The 27,311-nt window shown below is 39.0% G+C and overlaps 2 protein-coding genes across 3 annotated transcripts in view; one reads left to right on the top strand and one right to left on the bottom strand.

Annotated features, from left to right (window-relative positions):
* The window catches only part of IQCK (IQ motif containing K), a 32,677-nt gene extending 25,826 nt beyond the window's left edge, over window positions 1-6,851 (top strand). Inside the window, exon 9 of the mRNA XM_053470786.1 lies at window positions 6,650-6,851. Within this exon, the coding sequence (XP_053326761.1) occupies window positions 6,650-6,756 (107 nt within the window). The 3' untranslated portion in view covers window positions 6,757-6,851. The remainder of the gene's footprint in view (window positions 1-6,649) is intronic.
* GPRC5B (G protein-coupled receptor class C group 5 member B) lies at window positions 103-26,705 on the bottom strand. Of its 2 annotated transcripts, none has more exons than XM_053470782.1 (4): window positions 26,453-26,705; window positions 18,490-19,496; window positions 14,333-14,445; window positions 103-466 (listed from the first exon to the last, which is right to left on the bottom strand). In XM_053470782.1, exons 2-4 carry the CDS (start codon window positions 19,490-19,492, stop codon window positions 413-415), a joined length of 1,170 nt encoding a protein of 389 aa, XP_053326757.1. In that variant the 5' UTR covers window positions 19,493-19,496; window positions 26,453-26,705; the 3' UTR covers window positions 103-412. The 2 variants fall into 2 exon arrangements, with proteins under 2 accessions (XP_053326757.1, XP_053326758.1); XM_053470783.1 differs by lacking the exon at window positions 103-466 and adding an exon at window positions 12,364-12,955.
* Between the last annotated feature and the right edge of the window lie 606 nt (window positions 26,706-27,311).

Here is a 27,311-nt window from a genome sequence, read left to right as displayed (position 1 = left end):
CAATGAGTTGAAGGGTGTTATTTTCATGCTACTTCATGTTGAGGGCATAATCCCATATGACACACATATAAACCTTAATTGTGCTTTCCTTTTTATGTGGTCCTAAAGTCCTCATTTTGATATCCGTTTTTATTTTTTCGGGCAGTTGCATAAAATGCTTTGCAGAATGAACTTTAGATGTACAGATGACATCATATTAAATGTATCATCATATATATGTTTGTGCTTCACAAGACATATTAATAGGAACATGCTCAATTGCATTACCCAAAACACATTTGAAAAAATCTCCTAAAAGCAGTTTAGTATGTTTTCATTCCTTAATACGGTTGTCGAATAGTTCATTTGGGGCACTGCTATTCATGTGCATGGTTTCTGTGCCATTGAAGAATAGAATGAAAGTGGCCAAACTTCAGACCTGGCTTTTTACTCCGTCCTTCTGATTCAGGATGAGCTGCAGGATATCCTGTTGGGTAAAACAGGAAATAACAAAACAAACTAATTAATGGTTTAACAAACCTGCTGATAAGTAAAGACATTCATCATGTTATTTAAATAACATTAATATCATGAAATATTAAATGCATTTAATGAGACAGAACATAGAAATAGGCAATACAATGTATAGGTTATATCAGTGTAATGTAGATGATTATAAGCTGCCTAAATCATCATATCTTGTTTTCTCCGGGCTTCCGGGAATGACAGCAGATTGAAGGGTCCTTCAGAGAAGTGTTGCTATTGGGAAACTGCCCTGACCCTACATGACTGGTCATGTCTAACCAAACTCAGCCCTAACCTACCTACTCTGGTATGATGCCTAATCTTGGGGTGGTGGTTAAAGGGTACTGTAGTCAAGGAGAGCTGCCTCAATATTCTGTTTAAAATGCCAACACTGGTACACTTCACCTTACATTTTCTCCATTTGGGTAAAGTAGCAGATACTGCTGTCCACAGGCAGCCCAGGATTCAAGCAAACTTTCCCGCATGTGCTTTACCCAGTGCTCCACTCTTCATCATCTTACCTCCTGCTTGTACACCAGTGGCTGCACAGACACTGGAGAGTCATGCTCAATGTATCACGTGGAGCTCTCCCTCTGCCGGGGGAGTGGGCGTGTTTGGGGATGGGGCCGGCCCCAGACAGTATTAAATGGGAGGGAGCCCTAGCGCATGTGGGTGTGGCCAAACTCTGCTCCGCGAAAAAAAGAGAAGTGACCCGAAGACTCTAGGTTTAACCATAGCAACAAACTGAATTTTCCAATGAGCAGAATCATTCAATTTGATGCTGCATAATATGTTCACCAAAAACACACACACACATTTGAGGAAACACAAAACATCATCATATGAAAAAGCATCTTGGAACTTACCATGGTATTACCTGGCACGCTGGGATTTCAGCCGACAAGTACTGAAAGTGGAGAACCCAAATGATGCAGACTACCACACTTACAATGTTATTTGGGTAAAATTAGAGTGGATTGTAGATTTGAGAAAAGGAATTGTTGAACAGAACAAGACAAGTGATTTATTTTAGCACATTGAAAGCTGTGATCTGAAGGTTCACTCAAACGCTGGACCATGTACACACATCTATATTTAGCAGTCCTCGTGACCTTCTGTAATAACATTTTATACAACAGCCTCGATACATGCTTTCAGACTGGAGCTACGAATTGAGAGACGTAAATCTGCTGCTGCGTTAGGGTTCGAGCTTATGTTACAGAGATAGTCTCTTCCTAAATAAGACAGCAATCAAAACGGGTTTGTAATGTATCTTTGTACAAATGCAGTAGAGGTCATCACTTTGGTCAGTAGGTTGGATTAGGTGCAAGAATCAATGGAGTTCCACCATGCACTGGGTTGGAAGGGACTTTTGTTTCCAGGGCTGACTTGATTTGATAATTCTCATGTATAGGCACATGGAGCCTATAGTTTGTGCTGAGTAAATTGCCTAAATTATTAAGGGCATATTATAAGGACATTTGGGTTGCCTTAGCCACCAGGTGCAGTAAATCAGCAGCTCCTTCTTACCATAACCTTAACTGGTGGCACACAGTCTTGATTTTTAGGACTGTCCCTTTGAGCACTCTCACTGTCCCACTCTTGCAGGTAGTGGGGATCATGGGAAAGTTAGGAAGAATAGATCTCCACTAACCATCCCATTGAGCTGTGAAATCAACCTCAATCACAGCTCCCACATGGATTCCTGGTGATGCACTGAAGCTGAAGGATGCAATATGATGTCATATCCTGAATTTCTGTTTCCAGAGACACAGCATATCAGTGAAGTGTGTTTAGGTTTGACCTTTTTTCGTGCTATTGTGATACAACACTCACAATGTTTCAAATTAATGGTTTTCAGGTAATACTACACTTTTATCAATGCCTTGTAATTTAGTGAGACCCCTCCACAAAACACATCCATTTCAGATGTGTGATATCTGGACTTTCCTACCGTCTTGTCAGACTTTCCCCTACTTAGTCGAATTGCTAAATGCTCACACAGAAGCTTACAATTCATAATACTCGTAATACTCTGTCTCAACCTACATTGTTAAAGCAACCATCTGTCCTCCCTTCATTCCTTCAGGCCACTGATTTCTCCCGCTACAACTTTTCTGTTTTACTCCCGCACACCCGCTGTAAACTCGCAAGAGCAGAGCCCTCTTCTCAATCTGCACCAGCATGTCTGAAGATGTGTATATTTTACCAATTACTTCCATGATTTGAACTCTTTGTACCTGTTGTATACTAAAAAGCAGTTGGAACTTTGTATTTCCTTAACATAACTATTGACCAAAAGTATTACTTAATGGTAGTATGAGACTATTTTACTTAGAAAAAAGTTCAGTAAACTTAACTAATTGGTCCTATATTCGAGCTCTCAAAGGAGCTTCTAGTTTCTGAAAAAAGCCAACATCACCAGAGCTGTTATTTAACGAGTATATTATTCTGTTGATCCTACTGTGAATTTACACTTCAAAGTTAAAAATTCACTGCTAACAGAATGCCCAAGAGGCAGCTGGAGTCCCAGACTATGTGAAGCTCTGATGTTCATAACCAAGAGCACAGTATACACACTGATACATTTTTTTTTGGACCAAATTACAGGTTTTTCTCACCAAAATGAGTTGGCCTATTTAATTCAGCCTGATAAATGCTGCATTGTGGTTATCATTACTTCTCTTGGGTATCATGTGGTGTTTTTTCGCTCTATGCATTGTGTCAGGCTCCTCGTTTCAAGACTTGTTGATTCTGTCGAGGTGTTAATGAGCCAAGTTTCAAAAGAAAGTCTGCACAATTTAATAATGAACACATTACATAAACAAGTTTAATAGACTTTTAGCTGTCAAGCATTGTAAAATAGTATGACAAATATGTAGGAATTTATCTATTCTATCAAATCATGTGTGCAGGTTCAGGACAGCTGTGGTGGGGTAAAACCCTTCTAGGGTACGCTAGGCCCAACAACCTCCTTTGGTGGCCACTCTTTTAGTTAACATCTATTTGTTCTTAGGAATATTTATATTATGTCCTACTAGTAAAGACATATTCCTGTGGCATTGGTTGTAACGGCAGAGATTTATTAGCTTGGCCCTGGTAGCCGGTAATAAGTGGCTACAGATAGTAAAGCAGCAATAAATATTTTCTTGTAAGCAGAAAGCACATCTCCTTGCTACTATGTCTTTAACTATACAGTATCACTCATCAGCACACCTAGCAGCCATAGCTCCTTGCTGATCCTTGTTAAATACGGTGTGTCTTCATTAAACATAATCTACTGGATTTTTGTATTTTAGGTTCCAACTAAAAAATGTAACCACATTTACTTCCTGGAAGTGAAGAATTTATAATTTTACTACTGTAGCTCTGTCACGCATTCATACCTTAATGGTAGATACTGGGCAGTGGAATCAGCATATTCGTTTTTAAATGTGTATTAACTGATGCCCAAATCTAGCCACATGATCCATATATACAAGCAAAATAAAATGTATTCTTTCAATGTAAATGTGTTCAATGTAAACTAAAGCCTAGAGAGGGAAAACAGTAAGGATCGGGTATTGGGTGTAATGTTGTCCTAAAATGTGTGGTCACATAGTAAGCGGTGGAATTGGACCATTCCTCGGCTGGGAATATCAACCCACTTTTTAAAAATTCCCCTCGTTGTAGACAGAATCAAAGTAAGATAAAGTAAGTCCCATTCCTACCCATTTGGTTCTTGCATTGTTTAAAACTGTTTGGAATATGAGCCTGATGGGACTTGATGGATTTATTACAAGCTCTTCAGATCTGAGTAGCACAGGGAATTGTTCTCCTGCACAATGGATAGGGTGATGAGATTATGTTCTACTAATAAATGTTGCGTACATGTATGTAACACCAGAACATGCTACCCTATTATCCTAATAACATCCTAAAATTAACATTTAGTTATAGAGTGTAAGTATAAAGAGACTATATAATAAAGCTGCTAAGCCACATTGATATAAATACATCCATGTACCAACCAATATCTAATAAGGCCAGGGGCCACTTACTTTGGGGGGTATTTAAATTGTTGCAGGGTTGGGGGTTTCATCAAGAACTTTTATGGTGCATTGTGACCTGTTGGTAGATATTTACGCAAATGAGCAATGCATTAAGAAAAATATATTTAATTATTATTATTAAAAAATGTATTTCCCGCCGTTTATACATATTATTGTGATACACTCATGCCCAGCAAATATTTTTAGGTCATAGAAAAAAGGGGTCTGGGGGAGGGAAGAGGGACAGAGTTATCTGGGTTTCATGGAAGCACGGATCTTCCGAAACGGAGAGACTTTGGGAGCTGTCCATCCATTAAGTATTTATTATTCATAAGTTTCTGTTAAGTTAAATATAAAACCGGTTCACATATGGTGGTTGTAAAATCCCTTCACGTGTAAAAACTCTTGTGAGTGTAGACTCAAATGGCCTCATCAATACCCTTAACGTGTACGCCGTCTCACCATAAATGTCTAAGATAGTTTTAGTGCCAAATGACAGCAACAGCTGAGAATGCTGTGATAAAAAGGTCACAAGATGCTGTATTAATAAACACAGTGGTTAACGCCAAAGGTCATAGCATATCTGGAGCCTGTAGATGTAAAAGTAGTTTCTCTCTGTCTGCCATGGAAATAATGAATTGTTTTATTGTATGGTACACTTTTTCTAGACCCTTGCTTCCATATGCATTTCGTGCTTGTGGCTGATTGGTAGGTGGGTATTTATCCTGCTGTAAATAATGGGGAGGGGGGTTCCATACCAAAAAGTAGGTTGTCCAATCACTAAAGATATATTTTCTTAAACAATACAAAAAGGGAAGCATGGCCTAACAAGTATATAAATATATATATATATATATATATATAAATATAAAAATATAAATATAAAAAAGTATAAATATACTTAGCAGATCAGAGCAAATTTAGGACTAAATGCAAGGTCATATAACAAAAAGGCTTAGAACAACTTAACAGACAAATAGACACTTAATAGACTGGCCTACAGACGCTTTCCCACTCAAGAGTGTCTTGGGCTTTAGCTCACATATGCTATTACAAAGAAAAATAAATCTGATCGTGCCCACACAGAAAGTCCAGAACCAACAACCCCCGATGTATTTTTCAGCCTTCATAGACCTCATCATAGGCATGTGGTTGGTATCACTCTAGGCCCTAGTGAGTAAGGACCCCAAGAGATCCACAAAACGGTAAAATCATATACAGCTCAACATCAATCAACATATCAGTGTGACAACGGTAGTTTTTTCTTCCTTCATGGAGAGAATTCGCTTAGCATTTTGGTTCTGGACCCTCTTTGAAGGGTAGGGTCAGACTGATATTTCAATGAAAAATGTTGGTGGCACAAGGGAGCTCAAACCTAAACACACACGTTTGAGCAAGATTGGTTGTGCCAAGAGCAATAAATATGTAATTGTTTTCTGCAATGTTCTGTTAGATGAGTCTATTAAATGAATCGGACACCTGATCAGAAGTTTTATATTAACAAAGCTCATTTGTTTATTACTTTTGTCTATTATGTTTGCTCTATTTGTAGAGATATTTTGTTTGAAGGTTTTGCTATTGATTTAATTCAACCATGACTTGATTTTTCTTACTTCCATTAGTCCTTAGAATAGACACATCTGCTCAGCTGGATATCAGGCAGCTCTCTGGCTATTTGAGGACAACGTGTTAACTAATTAGTGTATCTCAGGGACAGAATGTTCCATTAGCTGTTTATTTTGCATTTTAACCAGTGTCTAAAAAACAAGTTCTCCATAGTTGACATCAGAAAATTTAGGGGGGCTTGGGGAACCATTTTCCTACAGTCCTTTTGAGACTTGTCCACCAAGTTCTCCACCTAGTGTCCTTATCCCTTACTGTTTCCATCACCTTTGTTTCCCTTTTCTTCTTCATTGTCGGGATAACAAGCAAGCAGCTTGGAAGTACAATGCTTTACATTATTAGGAACCTGTCTGGGCTTGCTTGAATGCTAGGTTTCATACAGCTATATTGCCCATACCCCCCGATGAACAGTCTTGTACAAGTAACTGTCAAAATGGAAGAAAACTGCATAGACTGCTTTTGGTAATCTTTTTTCCCCCTATTTTTTCTAGTTGAAAAAGAGCTGAAGGAGATGCAAGGCGGAGAAACAGCTGCAAACAATCCAGAGGTGTCCACCAGAGCGTCCTCACTGTCTCCAGAGAATATACATATGAGCTGAATAGTGAAACACTGGTACAACATGTACCATCCTATGACATTTTACCATATCTTACATTCAGATATTCTGGCAATGCACTTGTTTATATTTTCAAAACACATCACAAAGCCCAAAAGTATTGTTAATTGTTTGTTGCAGTTATTTGGTGCAGCCCATTTTTGGTAAACAAGTGAAGAGGCATAATAACCGCTTTGTATCCATCATTACGCTCCATGTCATCATGATTTTCACGTTACCTCATAATGAACTATGGAAATAGTCTCCAGGGACCGGGTCACATGGTGGCTGTATTTAGGGAATCACAGCAACCATAGTGTTTATATGCAGTAGGAATAACCTTTTTGAGTTTTGCTTCTACCCCTTTCATTATCATACCTGTTAACTTCCCAGGTTAGTCTACTGTGAGCTCTCCCTCTTCTGGGAGAGTGGCTTCATGAAGGCATGGAGCATGTCGGACCCGTGGGTGGAGCTAGACCTGCATTTGGAGGGTTAGCCCCTGACAGTTTTAAGTAGGAGCAAAGTGGGTAGGGAGTGAGCATGAGAAAGTGACCCAGAGATCTGGAGAAGCTCTTTGCCTGGAGACTCCAGGTCAAACCCTAAAGGTTCCCAGGCATGTACATCCCATTACTTCAGCTACAGCAGCTGTACGCTGGCATAACTAAGGCCTACACAACTCGTTAGTGTCTGTATCGCATCTGCAACTAAAATATCTATAAAGACTAGTAATTCAGTATAAAGTAAAACTATGCCGCAAACACAATTTTAGGGGTTCACTTATTAATCACCCTATGAAGTTGGTTTCTATGTGTGTAATGATCTGTAAAGATGATTCCAAGTTTATAAGATATGCTGAACAACGTAGGCTTTAGGAAGGTAAAAGATCAGCTTTCGCATAACTTATCCAGTCACCCAGACATTCATATACTGAGCTCTATGCAATCGCACCTTATCATTCATATTTCTGAGTAATTTACTACCAAAAGTCTGAATAGTAAAGATTTTATTTTGTTTTAACAGCATATAGAAAATAAATTATTTCCCATGCCTTTTCATGTTTCCAGTTGTTATATACAGGTACTATGGTACAGGAATACATTTGATTGTCTGGAAAATCATTCAACGATGTTTAATCTATAGCAGAGATGTAACAATCAGCATCAAAAATACAATATAAAATGCGCAGTTGTGCAAGTAATAAATACAAATCTGTTAATAATAATCCGTAATCCATTATCATTAACAAAAAAAAAGTAATCAATGTAAAGAAACTGGACTGCTTAGAAATCCACTTTTGGCTGAAGTGCAGAATACATTCTGGAGGATTGGTATTAATTAGGAGGGGATTAACACACACACTCCTATATTTGTAATTATTAAGGAAAAGATGAACTGTGAGGACACTGTATTGCTACCTTCCATTTCCTTAAGCGGACATGATTTATAACATCATCCTGGAGAAGGACCTCCAACCCTGCCCTAGTTGCCAAGAGCCCTAGTTATGGTGGTCACTGCCCTACTAAATGGCACTAAGGGGAATATTTAATAAGTATTCTTTTGTCAAGTTATTAGCAAAATACTTGCTAGTGTCCTTGCCTTCCGAGAATTCATATGTATTCATCTATAGACAACTTTCCATGAATCAGTAAGTAATACAATAGTCTGCATATTTGGTTAATATTTTTAAACCGTTCAGCAAAAATTGTTATGACTTTCCTAACTCAGATGCTTACCAACATGAGTTATATATTGTTGTAGCAAGTGTGAGATTAGGGATTAAGTCAACTGCGGTACCATCTATGTCACTAGACTAATGGACTTGCTGAAAAAAACAGCTCATGTAGCTTGACTCCTACCAATATAATTTTATGTTTGTGAATATTGCAGAATGCATCCACATGAACACCTAAGCATGTCTAAATAAAACTCTTTAATTCACTCTCAATGGAGTGGCATACTACAGATACTCATCCTTTAATTATACATGCATGTACACACATACGCACACATCCTACGTACTGGCACACGTATGTTTGTATTATATACAAAATATACCACTCTAAAATTATTGCTAAGAAATCTGCAACCTAGGTAAGCAAGCTTCTGATCTCAGATTCAATATAAAGATTAATCAAGTCTCAGCTAGAACGCTCACCTAAAAATAAACATCTAAGAAGAATCACTAGAACCTCCATAATCCAGGACTTATTACACCTTAAAGTGCACTTAGATCATATAACAATACAACATTCATTGGTTTTAATAGTATTAGATTAATGTGCCAAGCCATGAATAACAATAAAGGACTACCATGTTTGCAATAATTTGGGATTTTAGGTGATTGTGTATTATCTTAAATAGGAGAATTGCTCTTCTGACCTTATTTTTAAAGAAGTCCTATCTGTCTCTGTAGATACAGTTATCAGGATCATTGCTTTAAAGAGATGAAAGTCACGAGTGGCAATTTGCCAAGCTCCCTTACAGCTAAATTGACAGATCTCTTCTTCTGGCCAAAAATACCAGATGCCAAATGCTTGTTTAGTAAACTGAACACTATATCCAACCATGACAGCTCGTCCTCCTTAGCTGTCTGCAGCAGGAATCAGTGCATTTTATTTTACCGGAGATATCCCATCACTTTGGGTACAGCTTTATTAGAGTAGAAAGACTGCATTCATATCGCAACCTTTACCATAGGCCATGGCATTTAGGAAAAGTTTAGAGAACATGTTTACTGTATTATTATACATTAATAAATGTATAATACATCTTTTAAATAAAGATTGTAGTAATCATAACTATAACAGATCCATAATCGGTTTATGTGCCATTATTATATATTATCAAATCATTTAATATTTAAGCACAGAATTCTAACACTAGTTAAGATCTCATGACATGCTAATAAAATTTACTAAACAGCATTGGGTATACCAACTCCTTTCTTCAATATTTCAAGATGTTTGTTCTTCAGATGTAAGGGCAATGTTAAGGAATGGAAAGTGTTAATACATAGAACATGGATAGGACCATAGTAAATAAATGGGGTTGGGAGGATAACACATGGTGGAGCTGGGCCATAGTAAATAGGCGTCAGTTCAATAGACAACTGGGAACACAAGGTTGTAATACAACATGTAAATTGGAAAAGAACGAGCTAAGGGAGGTAGAAAGCAGAATAATTACCGATTTTCAGTATGAGCAACATTCTATTATCATTGTTAAGATATTTAATGCAAATAATTTGGTTTTGTATATTTTTTACAGCCTCATTTTCATTTTGGAGAGCTATTGCCTCTAGATATAAAGTATTACAGGACTGAACCTGTGCTTGGCTTGTCTGGGGAAGGATTGTGAGCTGGACCTACTTACAAACCTCCTGTCTTTTGGTCATAAGGATAAAAGATGACCTGTATATGTAGGGGCAAGTCTGGGTCACTGCATATGCTGGTTCTGCAAGCCATGCTGGGGTAGCTTCAGCTCATGCCTCGCATTGGCCAGCTCTCCGGGTCTAACTCCACGCACCACCTCATTAAATTAAATTTAATGTTACTTAAATTCAGCTGTGTTTTTATTAGTTCAACTGGGAATTTAATATTTAACAATTAGTATTTCTAAGAAACAGAGAATTTCACGGCAGACAAAGTACTTTTTTTGCCCATGTACTCTGCTCATTTTTTTCCTGCCTTTAAGACTAAAACCTTATTTTACCTTGATATAATTCAAGCAATATTTAGATTTCCAGTCTTCCAGGCCCCCGTATCTTAGTAAGGCACCAGTCTGCCAACAGGTACCTGGATACTCATTGCCAGGCCTATTCATTAAGGGCAAATCTAAAATCTCATGTAGTATACAATGTAATGCCTGCATTGCTCAATAATACACATTTGTTTGAATACATGTAAGTAAAATACAATATTTCTTCTTGAATCATGAGTCCTGTAACGTCTATAGATGTTCTCTAAATTAATATCACACCTTATACTCCGCGACAGTGGCATTTACCTGGTTGGTGGAGTTAGTAGAGTTTTTACACTATACATCATCATAAGCACTATAATAATATATCAGTAGTAAGTTCACACTTACTTTACCTTATTGGTGAATCTTGCGTCCCAAAGAAATACTCTTTCAGGATCCAGCCTTCTGAAGTACATCTTCTTGGGTGGCTTCACTACTACTTTTTTTTTTTGCAGTTGGAGACTCTCTACAACCCAACGTAGGGGACAGAAGCTCATACATCCTATATGTGCTGCTCGGCTGAGTCTCTCTTGTTATAAGTCTCAACATAGTTACCCTTTAACTCCTACCTTGCACACTATAGACAGTCATTTCCAATGCCATAAACACGAAGAAAGAGACCGACCCGCTAAACCTTACGTATCTGTCAACCCTGTTAAAATTAAGGCTGCACTTTCCTCTAATTAATAGTATCTATCGTAGGACTTTCATAATAGTCAATAAATAAGAAAAGCTGATGCACTAAATCAAGTTACAGTCTTAAATCCTCTGTATTTCTATAGTGATGCTTATAAAATGTGTTTGTTTACAGACAATTTGGCCACATAGAGTTATGAAAAGAGATGAAAGTGCTTTCTCGTATTATAGTTGGTATGTTCAAATTTCCTATTTCCACTTTGATGGCAGTTCTACCCGTGACCTTCGACGTCTCCTAGAATATCATTAACTATCCAAAACATGAATATAATTTCACAATCTTGTTTGCTTTTTTAAGTCAAATGGTAACCATTCAGGAAATGTAACCGATTGATGTCATCTCACAGGAAAACAGGAAAGTGAGTGAATGTGGAAAAATATAATGAATTGTAGAACAATGGGAGATGCGGTGAAAGTATGGTTTATAAAGGTTATGGACTGCAGGTTGCTTTTCAGATTGTAAATGACGTGACATGGACTTTTACAAATATTTATTATCAGCCTTTATTTCTGTAAACCCACTCCCTGATAACATCTAGGTATCCTGGGAACACACGTTGGATTTGCACATTTAAAGGGAATCAGGTTTACAGGTTTATTGATAATTATTAAATGTCATCACGACATATTCAGTAAAATCAATGTTACTTCACTGCTTGCAAGCTAGCTGGATTAGAAATATGCACTTTTTGATAAAGCAGAACTTATCTGCACTTTTCTGGCAAAGCTCTGTCAGTAGAACTCTATGGTCTCTGGAACGTCTGAGATGTCTTTCCACCAAGAACAGGGTCTTTAGTTCCTGGGGTACTATATGGCACCTCGTCAAAAAAAAGCAGTGTGTATGGTTGTGGTTAGAGCACAGAATTCTGAACATCTTCGATCATTGGAAAGGCCTGGGTCTACAATGACCGATTATTCCTCAAATAACACGAGTTCCATTAAAGATACCACAAGAAGGAAAAAAAAACATCATATGGATCTTTTTAGGATTTAAAGACTTTTTTTTTTTAAGAGAGTCCCTTTAATTTTGCAAATCGTTTGATAAAGTAAAAATATTCGACTCATCTAAATTAAAAGCACTATGTCCTATGTTTTGCTGATCTGAAAATAAATGTAATTTAGCTTAATTCTAAAAGGAACCGTACTATAAAATGACTTAGTGGTCGAGAACCTCATATACGAAATGACAGCTATAATAAATTATACAGAACACAATTGTTCAGTAATGAACCATATTTAACCTATAAGTACCAGCTGGGTATGTATGCCATCTCCCATGTCACATTTTGATTTCAGTAAGCCAATGCAATTATTTAATTATGATATTTTTGGGAAGTGACCTATACACATATTTCTAATTTCATTCTTGGGTAATAAAAGGGCCATCAAGTTTTCAACCGGCAAGAAATATCCTTATGTTGGTAAATGTCATTTTGTAATGCAGTGCACAACCTCTTCCATTAAAAGCGATAAAGCAGGGGGATGCTCCATAAAGCTAACGTTTATAGAACCAAGTTTGTTGTAACAATGTCCATTTTTTGATGTTATCTTAAGAGTTCACAGCTGTCCACATTCAGATAAGCTCTATGAGACAGGATTACCCGACCTCTTGAATGTTCTGCGGCTGTGATCAGCTATCGTTACTGATTCCTCCCTCACAAAGACTGGACCACTGCGTAAAAAAACATGTTTCAGAGACTCCCTGGAATCTCTATGATTTTCACCAAAGATGTCTTCCAGTGTAACTTGGTGGAGCAGTAGGGATCTGGAAACAAGGACAACAAATGGACATCTGAGAATCCCATGTTTTTTTGGTAGTTTTGCAGACTGAACAAATTATACTTTCCATCAGGGCCACAAAATGCATCTCAGATACCACAAAGCTCTCATACTACAAAGGATCCTAACCTTCAAAGCTAGTTAGTATTTAAAGCACGTTCCGGGTAGGGCTAATAAGTGCATGGGTCAAGATTATCTCAGCATCATATGTGGGATCTCTCTGGGGTTGACTCGGAGTCTGCGGGTGAAGCCCTGTAAAAGATGGCTAAGCAACTAGCTAATACGAAGAATGGGAAATATGGCCCCTTTTCTCTCCTCCATGTGTGCACTGATGGATTTACATGTCAGGCACCACTAAGCAAAATACCTAGGGGCATCACCAAGTCTCTTGGAGTAGGGCTCTGACAAGGTGGGGCAGGAGCAGATATGACTTATTTTAATATACGTTTACGGTAAGAAGAAATTACTGTTAAACGTCTCCCCTAAAAATGTTGACCCGTAGGCATGAGCCTAGCCTGCTCTATATCAGGGACTAACTAGCTGCTTTTATAACTCTAATGCAAATATACATCCGTAATAGGTGCATGGGTTGATTGATGGTGATTTAAAATGAAATGTCCATGACAGCATTGTGTTAATATTGTCACAATGAAAGATATCAATGGGAATACAAAATGTCAAAAATGACCACATACAGGAAGATCTCATTAAAGGCTTGAGAGGAAGACCAATTGTAATCTCTCACAAGAGAGGGAGAATAATGATTAATAAATCTTGTACAAATCACTTTGCCAAAAGCCATATAATGAATCTTTTCCCAAAGGAAGCAAACCCGCAGTTCAGTGAAATATGATTTATCTATTCTGGTAATGAACGGAGTGTAAATGGAAAAACGTAATATTTTGTTTTCCTGTCTCCCACTTAAAATGGGACTTTTTAAATGTAACAGAGTGAGTGAATTTCAAGTTCAAGAGTGAAAACTGACATTTCATTCAACTTGTTCCCCCTATGTATACATTTGGTTGTGATTGTGTTTGTATAAAATATAGAACGGTAGTGTTCCACACAGTAAATTTATAAATCTTATAATTTCACATAAACAACACGGAAACTTAAAGAAGAGTGTTCTGTTTCTACGGCAACAACCTGCCTGCTTTTTGCCATATGACAAGTAATGTATCATTTAGGTCATCTCTGTGCACACCGGGTACTCCTTGCATTGCATAAAGCTACAGTGCATGTACAGCTTGGTATCACAGAATTATTTGTCGCTATAAATGATTAGATTTAATAACTATAAAATATATGCTTTCTCAAAACAAAGACTTATTGAAATAAATCAACACGTCAGAAAAATACTTACTGTCCCACCGTTAAGTACCACGGCCATCTCGGTAGGCTGGAACACACCACTTCGTAACGGGGCACTTAGTCGATTTCCCATACTACCAGTGCGGAGCACACCGGGTCTCATGGCTGGGCAGAGAAAAAAACATAACATAGCATCATTTCTCTTTAACAGCAAATAAGGCATCTGAATGAGAAGTCTTGTTGTCATTCATGTATTTTTTTAACCAAAAACTATTTTTGGCATTCTCAGTTTGGGAAAAAAAAACAAAGCCATAGAGGCTTTGATGGTGGCCATGCTCAACACTCACGTCATTTCCTCGGCCCTCAAGAGGCAGCATGTGAGGACTGCAAGGTAGCAGTAGATCAGACGCAGGCAGTGTTGCAGACATGGTTTAATTCCCCCCAGAAAGTACTCGGGTATAATATGCACCCCCTTTTCAGCACCATTGCCCAACTGTGCACGTTATACCTGAAAGTTTACGGCATACCACCAACATTTCAGCGATCCAAACCGGGACAGATCTCAATCACAGCTCCCCAACTCACGGGACACTTGGAAGGTATGCCTTTGGTTATTTAAAATGTTGACATGTATACATTGGTGAAAACAAAAAAAACCTGATAAATTTGACAAAGATAAATTCCTAAGCTTCCAAGTACCGCCATGAAAGAAATGGCAGCTACAATGTATGCAATTCTAGCACCGGGGTCACATTCAGATTATTATCTCAGAGTGGGCTCCTGCTGTCTGCACCTATCACAGTGGGGCTTATAACACCTCAAACACAGCAAAAACTTCCATCTATTTAAAGGCTCATCTCTAATTGGTCCACAGATAATGCTATTGGGGGAGGCTCTTCATTAAGGGGACGCAGCTCATAGAGGTTATTTACTTCTGATGACTGGATGGATTAGTAACTAGGCACAGGCAGAGTGTGATATAAAAATATAGGTCGCTGCTTTGCTTAGTTCTCTGGATATATAAAGGGAGTTGCCTATAGTTACTCCCCATACCTTTGCACCTTTTGCCATGGGGCTGGAGTGCCTTTGTCATTATTCTGAAATGAGTCATGTCTTTTAGTTTAGCTATTAATTTGTTACCAGACTGATCATGGCTTGTGAGCAATGAAGCATGTCTAAAATCTGAAAACACTACCAGTACCAGCTTTTGCTGGCTGCTAGTCCTGACCTGTGCGTCACTACTGTAAGGAACTGCTAGGCAGGTCATGAACCAGGCCATACTAATCATTCACAAAGCTTCGCTTTCTGTCCCAGGTTCCATACCTTAAAACTTCGTCGCACTGGCTCAACATAATAGACATCACGGCAACTCCCATCACGGCATTAAGATTCTGGCTCAAAATTATAGTACACATTGGTTGCCTTGTTGCACCTCAACCATGGTTTGCAACCTTTAACCACATCTCACCTATGTAACCAGCCCCAGGGCAAGTGCCAGAGGCAGCGATTCCAAAAGACGCTACTGTCCAGAGAAAAACTGGGACTGGTGGGAGGTCTGCATGTAATATTAAACCTTTAATTTCTTGAATTGGTCTAAAGAATTCTTTACATGTAAACTGACATGAAAACTGACATTGCGTTATAAAAATGTAATTGTCAAACCAGGATTATTTGAGAGGGACTTTTTTTGTAAATGTGTAACCTTTTCATAGTTGTTTATATTATAAAGGCATTTAGAAAAAAGTAAATGTAACACTAATTTACAAACATTTTCTGATGATGAACAAACTCAATCTGCTTTGACTTAACACAAATTATTGTATTGTTTCTGTCCATATTGGATACATCATTCAAACATTCACAGTGTGGGTTGAAAAAAGTATGTGAACCCCTAGGCTGATCACTTCAACAAAAGCTAATTGGAGTCAGGAATTAGCAAACCTGGAGTCCAACCAATAAAACAGGATTGGGCGTGTGTTTTAAAGATACTTTGACACTTTGCTATTCTCAAGAAGCATCTGCTGAAAAAGAAATCTCAAAAGACTTACAATCACAAATTGTTGATTTGTATAAAACTGGAAAGGGCTACAAAGAAATCTTAAAGAGTTTACACATTTATCAGTCCACAGTTAGTAAAATTGTTTATAAGTGGAGGCAATTTAGTACTGTGGCTTTCCTCCCTAGAAGTGAGAGCCCAGACAAGTTGACTCCAAGGGCACAACACAGAATGTTCAATGAGGTAAAAAAGAACCCTAGAGTAAAAGCTAAAGGCTTGATAGGATTATTGGAACTGGTTAACATCTCTGTTCATGAGTCTACCATATGCAAACAGGCAGGGAGTCCATGGCAGGAAACCGCTGCTCTACAAAAAAACATTGCTACGTGCATAAAGCTTGCCAAAGAGTACCTTGACACTCCACAACACTACCGGGAAAATGTTTTGTGTACTGATGAAACTAAGGTTGAATTGAAAAACACACAGCACTATGTATGGTGTAAAAAGGGCACAGCATACCAACATGAAAACATCATCCCAATTAGTAAAGTATGGCGAAGGGAGGCATCATGAATTGGGTCTGCTTTGCTGGCTTGGGACCAGGACAGTACGCCATTACCAAGAGGATAATGAATTCCCAAGTTTACAAAGGTATCATACAGGATAATGTCAGGATGGCTGTCTGCCAGCTGAAGCTCATTAGTAGTTGGGTGATGCAGCAGGACGATGGCTCTAAACATCAAAATAAATCTACTACAGAATGGCTTACAAAAAAAAAAAATCTGCCTTTTTTCAGTGGCCAGACCTTAACCCATTAGAGTTGCTGTGGAATGAGCTCCAGAGAGCTGTTCAGACATTTTAGGAATATGGCTGAGCTTAAGCAGTTTTGTAAGGAAGAATAGTCTAAAATTCCTCCTGAATGTTGTGCAGGTCTGATCTGCAGCTCCCGGCAGAGGTTATTGCTGCCAAAGAAGGTTCAACCAGTTACTTACTTTTTCTATCAGCAAAAGTGAAAGATTATCATTGTTTGTGTATTATTAGCTTAAGCATATCATGTTTGTCTATACTTGTGACGGTTTATGAACAGTTAATGCAGAAAACCAGGTAATTCAGTCCAAGGGGACTGTTCTTCCTGAAGAGGAACACTTTGGAGGTTGTATAATGGGCTTTAAATAAATGATACATTCAGCAATATTCCTGAATGGGACTTTTTTTTTTTACAAAGTACTTTCATATGCATTCATTGTTGGCGGCTGCTAAAGGGCCCCATTAATGCTCCTACAGGAAACATTACAATTTCCACCTAAATCGACAGAGGGAATTTGAACTAGAACCCCCCAAAAAAGCATCCACAACTAAAGGGAGAACAAGGCTGGCATGCCGTTTCTGCTGAATGTCCAAGATAGATGCTGACAACATTAACCTTTTGTGTTGCCTTTGTCTGCTGGTTACAGAAAACAGGCTGTATCTCATTTTCTCAGAATTTCAAATTAAAAAAATAACAAGTTATTTTTAACATTTTAGGAAAGTATCTAGACTAGAGGATTTAGGATTTTCTGAGTTTATAAATCTAGAAACTAGTTAAACTTTTCTACCTTTAAGTAGTGCATCCATTAAAAATAGAATACTCTTAAAAATAGAGTTAATACCATAGGAAAGCTGTTTAACAGTATGTCCTGCAGTGCATCTCCTAAGCAGAGATGCAACCAGACCCCACTGACCATACCTGGGAACTTCTGGGCTCCGGCTACCTGGTGCCTACCTTTGCGGGACGCAGCCAGAACTGCCCAATGACAGCAGAAGGCGGTACCACTGACGTCGATGGGCAGTCCTGCTGACATCAAGGGCAGTCATGCTGACATCAGTGGGATGGCCCCCTGACATTAGGGGCGTTCCCGCTGACGTCAGGAGGCATTCCTGCTGACATTGCAGGAAACACCCCCATTTAAAGAGGAAATGGGCGGGGAGCGGGCCCTGTCAAGCCCCCTCCTGCTGTGATCAGGAGAATTCGGGTGTTGACCCGGAGAACTGGTGCTTCTCCCGTTGGTTACCTTGTGCAGAGGAAATTTGCCTTGTATCACGGATCTGGACTCCTCTCTGCTGTGGAAACATCAGTAGAGTATCCTAGCGGATTAAATATATGTGTGTATATATCTATATACACACACACACATACAGACATCAAGATCTGAAATAAGAACTCCTTTCCTTACCGCCATGTTCATCCATAGAAAAGGCCTTATTCTCCATATAGCTACGTGGAAGCTGGATATCCTCCTCAAAGGGAGTTTCTCGCATTCGTGGCTGTGATGTATCAAAATAGTTTGTTGTATTCTCTTGTGGGGCTGGTAGAATAGTGCAGTGGACCTCTATGATGGCGTGGAAGATAAGGAATACCCAGCCACTAGATACCAGTGCAATTGCCAAAGTCGGATCGTTCCACTCATCTTTTTTACTTAGTTCACTGTTACCAAATAAGTACATAGTCATCCAAGCTACCCAAATTAAAACGGAAAGAAAAGTTGTAATAATAAGGCATATTCCATTTTTTTTCCACTTCTGAAACTTCCCACACAGAGTAAAAAACGATAGGACCAATGTAGCCACCATTAGAACCATGATGTAAATCAAAACCATGACAAAATCCATGGGCTCATAATTACAGGCCATCTTCTTCTCTCTGACAACAGTCAGGATAATCCATTCTACTGCAATGATCACTTGCACCAGCATGAGGCATATAACCATTCCGAACAGGTGCCAGCCAGATGGACTCTTGCCATGTTGGACAAGCTTACGGATCCTCCAGGCTTGTGCCAGTAAGCATGAAAAACAAAGAGAAAATAGCACACCCCACAAAAATCTCCTGGTGGAACAGATAGCTTCATCTTCTTGTATAATAAATGCAAAGGCCAATCCAAACAATCCAAGAGTCCCTAGAAGAAAGAGGAAATGTATTCCTAGTGGGCTTTTCTTTTCTTGTTCTGTGATGAACGGGAGTCTCACTAGCAAAATTAACATCAGCAGTAAGGTGGTTAGCACTCCAGCTCCAGCAACAGCCTCCACCACTATTCCCCAAATGGCATCCAGGTCACAAAGGTACACGTAGCGTGGGAATATACCAAGCCCACAGCCTCTAGAAGTGGTTGACTGCTCTGAAGAACCATATCCAACCAGAAAGAAGAGAAGTAAGAACACAGCAGGTTGAACTTTCATTTTTCTAGAGGGATCAAGAACAAGAAAAAACGATATCAGACATATGATCAACAAGACATTGAAATTATATGTAAGTTGCATTCGGGGTGTCTGGTTTTAGATGTATCTAATTAATACAAGTTTTTAAAATACCTGGTATGTCAATTAAACTGTACCAGGTAGACACTCTACGTACAGGAATGTGGAGGTTAAAACATGAATGTCAGATCAGCAACATACTCATTGTATACATGCATGTATATCAGTGATACAGTGATCACTATAAAAGGACAGTAAAACGCCGATGTGCATTGTTCTTTTTCTTTCTGAAATATATATTTATTGTGTATATATGACCCATGCATAGGCACATCATTTGTGGATAACGTTTAAAAGCTTACAAAATATATATTTTATTTATTTAGGTACAAGTTGAATTTTTAATACACACAACGCCGATGGGGAGCAAACATTTCAGCTTTATTGCTAAAAGAGCAGTGCTAGAAGGATCTGAGTGACTCTCAAAACCAGATGAAGGCCAGCATCAGCCAGTAAACGGGTAATTAAATCGACTGCACACTAGAATGAGGACCTTGACACATCATCACCCTGAGACAGCTGTCCCTTTACTATTAATCCACTCTGGATGTAGTCAGGAATCAACAAATACCAGAAGCCAGCCACCCACCCATGGGTTTTAGATTTTCAGATCTGTCTCCTACCTTTCTGTGGCATATGATATTGATCTTGATGAGGGATGGAACCTCTTTTTTGGCTTAAAAAAAAACTGGCTCCAAGCTCTGTCTGTTTGGATCCTAACATCTTTACAAATATATCGAGTCATGTTCTAGGTTAATTATTGCCTGGGGCATTATGTGTTTGACAGCCTTCTCTGAATGGTTTGGCAAATACTTGTTAGAACGCCACAGACCTACTTTAATAAATAAAACCATGTCTTTAAATATGTCTTGCTAGTTTTTATGCTTTAACTGCTTCCATTTCAGTCTCAATTTCCAGACACTTTTACAGATATCTGGCCCTCTGCCCCACAGCAGGTATAATGAGCCAGTTGGGGAGATTTTTACACTGTAGCTCCCGCATGTCCTCCTTGTTACGCTCTATAGCTGAACATAGCAAGGTTACCCTTGGAGTAAGGAATGTGGCTGTCCTGCCCATCGACCATTTACATTGAGCCCCACCCATCCCACACCAGGCTCCACCCCCACCCAACTCCACCCAACTCCAGCCACACCCTCAACAAAGCTCACGTGGACACCTTAAATGTGGGAGGTATGCAACAAGAAGAATGGTTGCAGTGAGATATACTCCCAGGAGTACCCAATTGCACTGGCCTACAATGTGTCTTTGGCAGCTTTAACAAGTATATTTATGGACAAGTATCCCTCAATTGTCTTTTGGAGCTATTGTGCCTTTATCAGGATTTTTCCACTGCTGCTAAGGGAGGGGGGTTCATCAGTCGTGTGTGACCAATGTCAAAATCAACACCGCGTAATATAAAATTAAGTTCATTGACCTCGTCCCAACCACGGAATGATGGAAGTAACTCTACTTCCTGGAAAACTGCAGATGCTTTAAGCTAATTACAAGAGATTGCTATACCAAAAATATAAACTTAGAAAAAGGATTTAATACACATAAAGTACCAACACACTGTAAACTGAGGGACTTTTCCCAGTCTTGCAGTTTGCATCACATTTGGTTAGGAAAGTTGAATTGTGCATGCCCCAAATGGGTTAAAGGGCACAGCTAAACGAAATGGCTTTATACAAAAGGCTAATGAAGCCCTTCAACCATGGGTCTCCAGACCAGTTTCTTCTTTTTCTGGACGAGGAACGTATGCGGTCTCACCAACTCCTCCATGTTCCTTCTAATCCCTGCTCCCGCCAATTTCCTCTCACTAAGGGCTGTCTGGGCCCATCACTGACCCTACATAAAGCCGCTCCCCAGAAGAGGGAGAGCTCCACAGAGCCTGCCATGGGAAGTTCCCACATATGTAATGTGATCTTACGACCTGATGATCAGCTTTATGCTTTATATGCAACTGAGTAATGAATCTAGAGCAATACAGTGAAACCCACCAAACACCTTCTAGAAAAGAGCGACATCAGGCTAGTACAAAGGGTTGGTACCCTTTCGAAAGAGAGATGATTCTGAGGTATGTTGAGTAGTTGAGTGCAAGTGTCCATAACTGCGTATAAATATTAGCAAGCCCTGCTTCAACAAAGGTAGCACAAAGCAAGTGCCTTGTAGGAGTTTCCATAGCCCCGCTACAGATAAGGCTTCGGTACTTTTTCTGTACTCTGGGGAAAGAACTGCAATCTTTTCCAGTTTTACAATTATCTTATTCAACACACAAACTCTCCTTGTGACTCAACTATTTTGTGGTTGCCATGGAAATCAATAACAAAATTGAAACAGTCAGATCTTGCTGATTTCAAGGTTGGCTTCCTTTTCATAAGATGAATATTTGCTTTAAGAAGCCTTTGCTTTGAATGGGAAAACTAGTAAGATACATCTTATCAGATGAAGTTCAGCCACAACACCATAAGACCATTTACCAAGGAATGAGTTTCTCAGCTCTGTTCTGTATTATATGGGAGACTCTATAGGGACATATTGTAATCAATTATAATATATCATTATATCTAGTGTATGTATCTTGTCAATTCCAACTAGTACAGGAAATTTTTCTGGTATGGAAATATTTGATGGCACGTAGGAACCATTTGGTCCTTCTAGTCTGCCCATTTTTCCTCATGTAGAAAATCAAATCAGTCCTTGGTCTTGTCTTAGATCCATGATAGATTTATGCCTATCCCATGCATGTCTAAATTCCCTCACTGTAGTAGTCTCTACCGCTTCCACTGGAAGTCTCTTCCATTTATTTAACCCCCTATTGGTAAAGTAAAACTTTCTTGTATTACATCTAAACCTCTGACCCTCCAGTTTTAGACTAACTGTTCTAACATTTTTCATCTGGAATAAACTTCCTTCCTGTACTCTGTTAAATCCCTTTAAGTATTTAAATGTTTCCATCACATTCCCTTTCCTGATAACTTTTAACCATTTACTATTTTAGTAGTCCTCCTCTGAACTCCCTCCAATATGCCCATAGCTTTCTGGAACATGGGGTCTCTAGAACGGTCATCAAGACTGGAGGAGTCAGGGCCGAGATGTTACAATATCCTCCTCACATACTTTATTTAGGGTCCATGCACTGTTGTATCCGTTTCTTTAAAAACCATTACTAAGGCATTGACACCAATATGCCTCAGATAGGTGTTCTTCTTTCATTGTGCTCACATCACAGACATCTGTTTCTCCAATGAGGAATGCTAGAATATCTGCTTAGTATGCAGAGGAAGGGGTGATTTTCTCTCGCTTCGCATAATAACAGTTGACAGAAATAACAGAAATTCTGACCGCGTTCGCAGACGAGAATAGTTAAGCAGAATGATCGTTCATGAGTTAATAACATGGGGATCTGACACCACTATTTACTACTTCTATGTAGGCATGGAGCACATCACTAGCTGGTTCTTTAGTGTAAAAATCCCATAGACAACCAGACACTTTGTAAATAACTTGTGTGGATTATATATATTATGTAAGGGAATGAGATCACTTATAATTACCATTACAGATGAATGTAACTAATAGGTGAAGTCACATAATGATCTGTCATTAGTGCCACTGGTTCACTACGAACCCAAAAGTCCTATGCATGTGTTACCATTTAAGTCTACAACCAGGGAATAGATGGTACTAACATATCAACAGATTACACTTTTGTTGTAGGTATGGCTTAACCTTGTGCTTATATATATATATATATATATATATATATATATAATTTTTTTAAGGAGAGAACCCCATGGTATCGCCTTATGAGACAGCATTTATAAACAGTACATTTTAAAATAATTATACGCATGTTTGGAACTTCCAGTGCTGGATGACCTAAATATTTTCCCCTCCTGCTCAATACAAGATCAAGATGGGTGGTGTGATGGGCCAAGTAGTAGGCATGCGGAAGACATTATTTTAAACCAATTAATAAATTAAAAGTAAACATGCTTTATAAAAAAATTATAAAGAAACATAGAATTTCTACTCTTTTGTTCCCCCTTTTTTTATTGAATTATGTTACACAATATGCATGTTAATTTACACCATCAAGTGGCATTTAAAGTCAAGAAAGACTAGGATGTAAGCACTTGCTAGCCACCTACAATAATCATTACAATTGTTTACTATCAAAAAAACAGAAATATATGGCTGCTGGAATTTCGCAAATACCTGGGTTTGAATGCCAGGGTAAGTATGTCCACACTAAGTACAGCGCTACAGAATCTGCGGGCACTATATAAATAAATGTAATGTAAGCGCCACTTTATATCAGACACTAGCATGTCATCTCCCAACAAAGCATGTCTAGGATAAAAGGAAAAAATCAGATCCAGCTCAGGTTCTACTCCAGTCAAGTCTTAACTTGACATTATTTGGACCAGCATTAAAATACCACATCTGATGGCTTTGTTTATATCCTAAATATGTGGTTTATTGTGTTAGATAAAACTAAGGTAATGAAACTGTACATAGACTAACTTGTACCAGGGATACCACTGAGCCCCACCATTCAAGTGAGCTTCAAAAAGAATGCTACATAATGGCAGGGACCCGAGATTTAATGAAGTTTCTTATCAATACATCTGATACGGCATAGACCACCAATGGTTTTTCACCTCACTAGGCGAGTCAGGGTGATCAGAAGATCTCCCCAAGAGCCCCATGCTCACCATGGTCCTTTTTTGCAAATGGCAGGAGATGTTATACAACACACCCAAGTACGAAAAAAAGTAGCAAAATTTCCAACATCAGTGTAATGTTAAAGCAGTCCTGAACACTTCATTATGTTTACAGAATCAAATAATACATTTGATTTGATGTGAACACATATACATTTTTAAACCCAATCCCAGCTTCCATAAATTAAATCTTGATACTAAATATCTACATCCAACTACACTGAATTAAAAAAACTAAAAGCAGAAGCTCTAGGTAGTTTCCGTAAATGAGTTTGGTTATGCTGAGAGCTCATCCCCTGCTGACAAAGTTTAACCCCCATCATAAGTCAACGAACAGGGATGAAAGTTAGATCTGGACTTGGGTAAACTTATTGGGAGAGTTGTGTTTAAGCTCCTTGATTTAACTAGGAACAACCAATCCCAGTGGGCTCCTACAAGAGGGAGAGCTTGGGTGGCCCTGTATCATGTATTGTTAAACCAGTGAGAGCGCTTCAGAGTCCAACAAACGATACATTACACAGGACCAGCTCAGACATTCTTGTTGGAGAAATTGTTGGCCCTTCATAATGAATTGTGAAATGAAGGAACTGAAACTGTTCCTTTAGTGAATAACCCCCCCTTTGTCTACCATCAGGGACAGCAACGTGTTGAGTTCTGTTCTGATACTAAAAGGATTAAGACTAATAGAACTGTAACCCATTGTACAGCGCTACAGAATATGAAGGCGCTATATAAGACAATAAATAATTACTGCACATCTCCTGTTATAACATGTCTCCATCGTGTGTTCTAGGAAGGGCTTGCTATGGTCAGCGTGAACCAGTCGGTCAATCACTGCTGCAGCCGAGTTATCTATTCAGTGCAGTCAGCTGTATATTGACCAACGTGAAATACATCTTCTAGACATCTCCATTTATTATACCACGGGGTCTTTAGTCTTCACAGACAATGCCTGGGGGATCCCGTGATCACACTGAACAAAGGGGGGTCTTTACTGGATGAATTACTTTATTAACACCCTCCGTGGCCCTAATCTGTAAAAAACAAAATACAAAATTCCAAAATTAAAAGGCACTGCCTACCAAATAGTGAAAGGGTTAAATAAGTAAATGCATAAGAAACAGTGTAGTCCTTATAAGTAAATCTTATTAACAAAACACAAACATGTTTATGGGCTGGTGAAATCAGTGTATATTTTACTGTTATATGTATTTTTTCTAATTAGATTGTAAGCTCAGTGGGGAAGGTGTTATTGTAAAACGCTTTCTCGTGGCAGGTAGTGGCACTGATTAAATATCATGAAGGGTCTGCTGACTGTACTGTTTATTCCACTGTTGATTTCCAAATGTATACATGGCTCTTATGTAACCTACAGATAAGCCACAGATGTACTCAGATCACAGGGAACAGGCGATTTAATCCCCCATTATATTCAGAACATTGCCTGGGTGTTATGGGAGTTATTGTCCTTGGCAGCTCTGGTATTAGAATGTATCACTCCTTAATCACTAAGATCTAGCATTGCCACGCTTGGGCTACCCTGCAAAACAAACATTCATTAGAATGCAATACAGCACCGCATATAGATTTTAACCCTTTCCATGAAAGATGGCTCTACTGGCTATTAAAGAATTGTTTTCTATACATTATACTATGCAAACACAAATTTGACATGTTCAGCTGGTAGAAGTCAATATGATTATAGCAGCAACATATATGTTCTCTTACCCAACATAAAGCCAACTACATGCATAGAGTCTCAACTTAATACATATGATAATCCTAGTCCTTATATGTATTCAATATCTAAGTATACATATTAAATGTACATGCATATACACATCATGTGAGTTATACATGTATGTATCTGTCTGCAATATGCATGTTCTGTCTCATAATATCTCAACCTTGGATGTTTTAAGGATCTGCTCCTCATTTACAAGGCTGCTTGGAGATCTGCTAGTATCATACAGTATGTGAATGCTGATGGCATGCTGGCAGAGAACTGGTTAAGTAACATGCATGCATGTATGTTCCATGGAAGCTGCGTTACATGTTGAATGTTTTTTTTTCTGTAGTGAGCCGATCTCCCATGATCTATGGACAGACAGCCAGACAGGACATATGCTGGGTGTCTGAAGTCATAACTTACAATTAGGATGTGTGATTGCAGGCTGTGCAGGGAGCTGATGGTCACAGGAGCAGTGAGCAGTCACATCTCTGCATGATCTGCCCGGGACCCCAGTGCACAGATGTCGCAGGCAATCCAGTGGGGGTAATCCTTGTGAGTGACTCTGCCGTGGATCTGCTGTCCTGCGTGTTCTCCTATAGCCTTGTTAGTGAGAGATTCCAATATCGGGAGCTGCGCGAATCCTCTTACTGCTGACACCTCTACAGTTTACTGCAGTACCACTGCTGCCGCAAGCCCCTCCCACCCAGGCTCGAAACACGCCCCTTCGCATGACGTCCGTGCCCCCCCTGTCTCCTGCCCAACCATGTGAAACATGCACTGGGTTCTCTTTGTTGTTGGGGTTGCAAAGGGTAGACGGAAAAATACTACCCTTTCTAAGAATAGGGTGCAGGGGCTGGCTAAGCCTGATGGGAGTTGTATTACAATGTGTAGCTGCATAGCCTGTGTTTTGTATATCTGCAGATTTTGTCCTAAAGCTCAGCTTATAAACCCAATAGTGTCTGTCTTTATTCACTAAATGGAGAGTTTGCAGGAGAGATGCAGTTTAAACTCACTGACTTCACTATACATTGTGAAGGTCCAGTCCTAGCGATATTCTGCTACAGGATGAGCTTGGCTGGCCCTGTATAATGTATTGATTGTGTTGATTTATACATTATGCACGGTCAGCTCAACCCATCTTGCTAGAGAAACATGCCAGTGGTGGTCCATAATGAAGCGAGGGACCAGAAACTGCAACTCTGCTGCCAACTCTTCAGTTAGCGAATAGAGCCCATTGTGTCAGATACAAAAGTTACGAAGCTATATAATGTTAGATCTG

This window comes from Spea bombifrons, chromosome 7 (genome assembly GCF_027358695.1).
Source record: "Spea bombifrons isolate aSpeBom1 chromosome 7, aSpeBom1.2.pri, whole genome shotgun sequence".
NCBI lineage: Eukaryota > Metazoa > Chordata > Amphibia > Anura > Pelobatidae > Spea > Spea bombifrons.
This window is presented reverse-complemented; position numbering and strand designations above follow the sequence as displayed.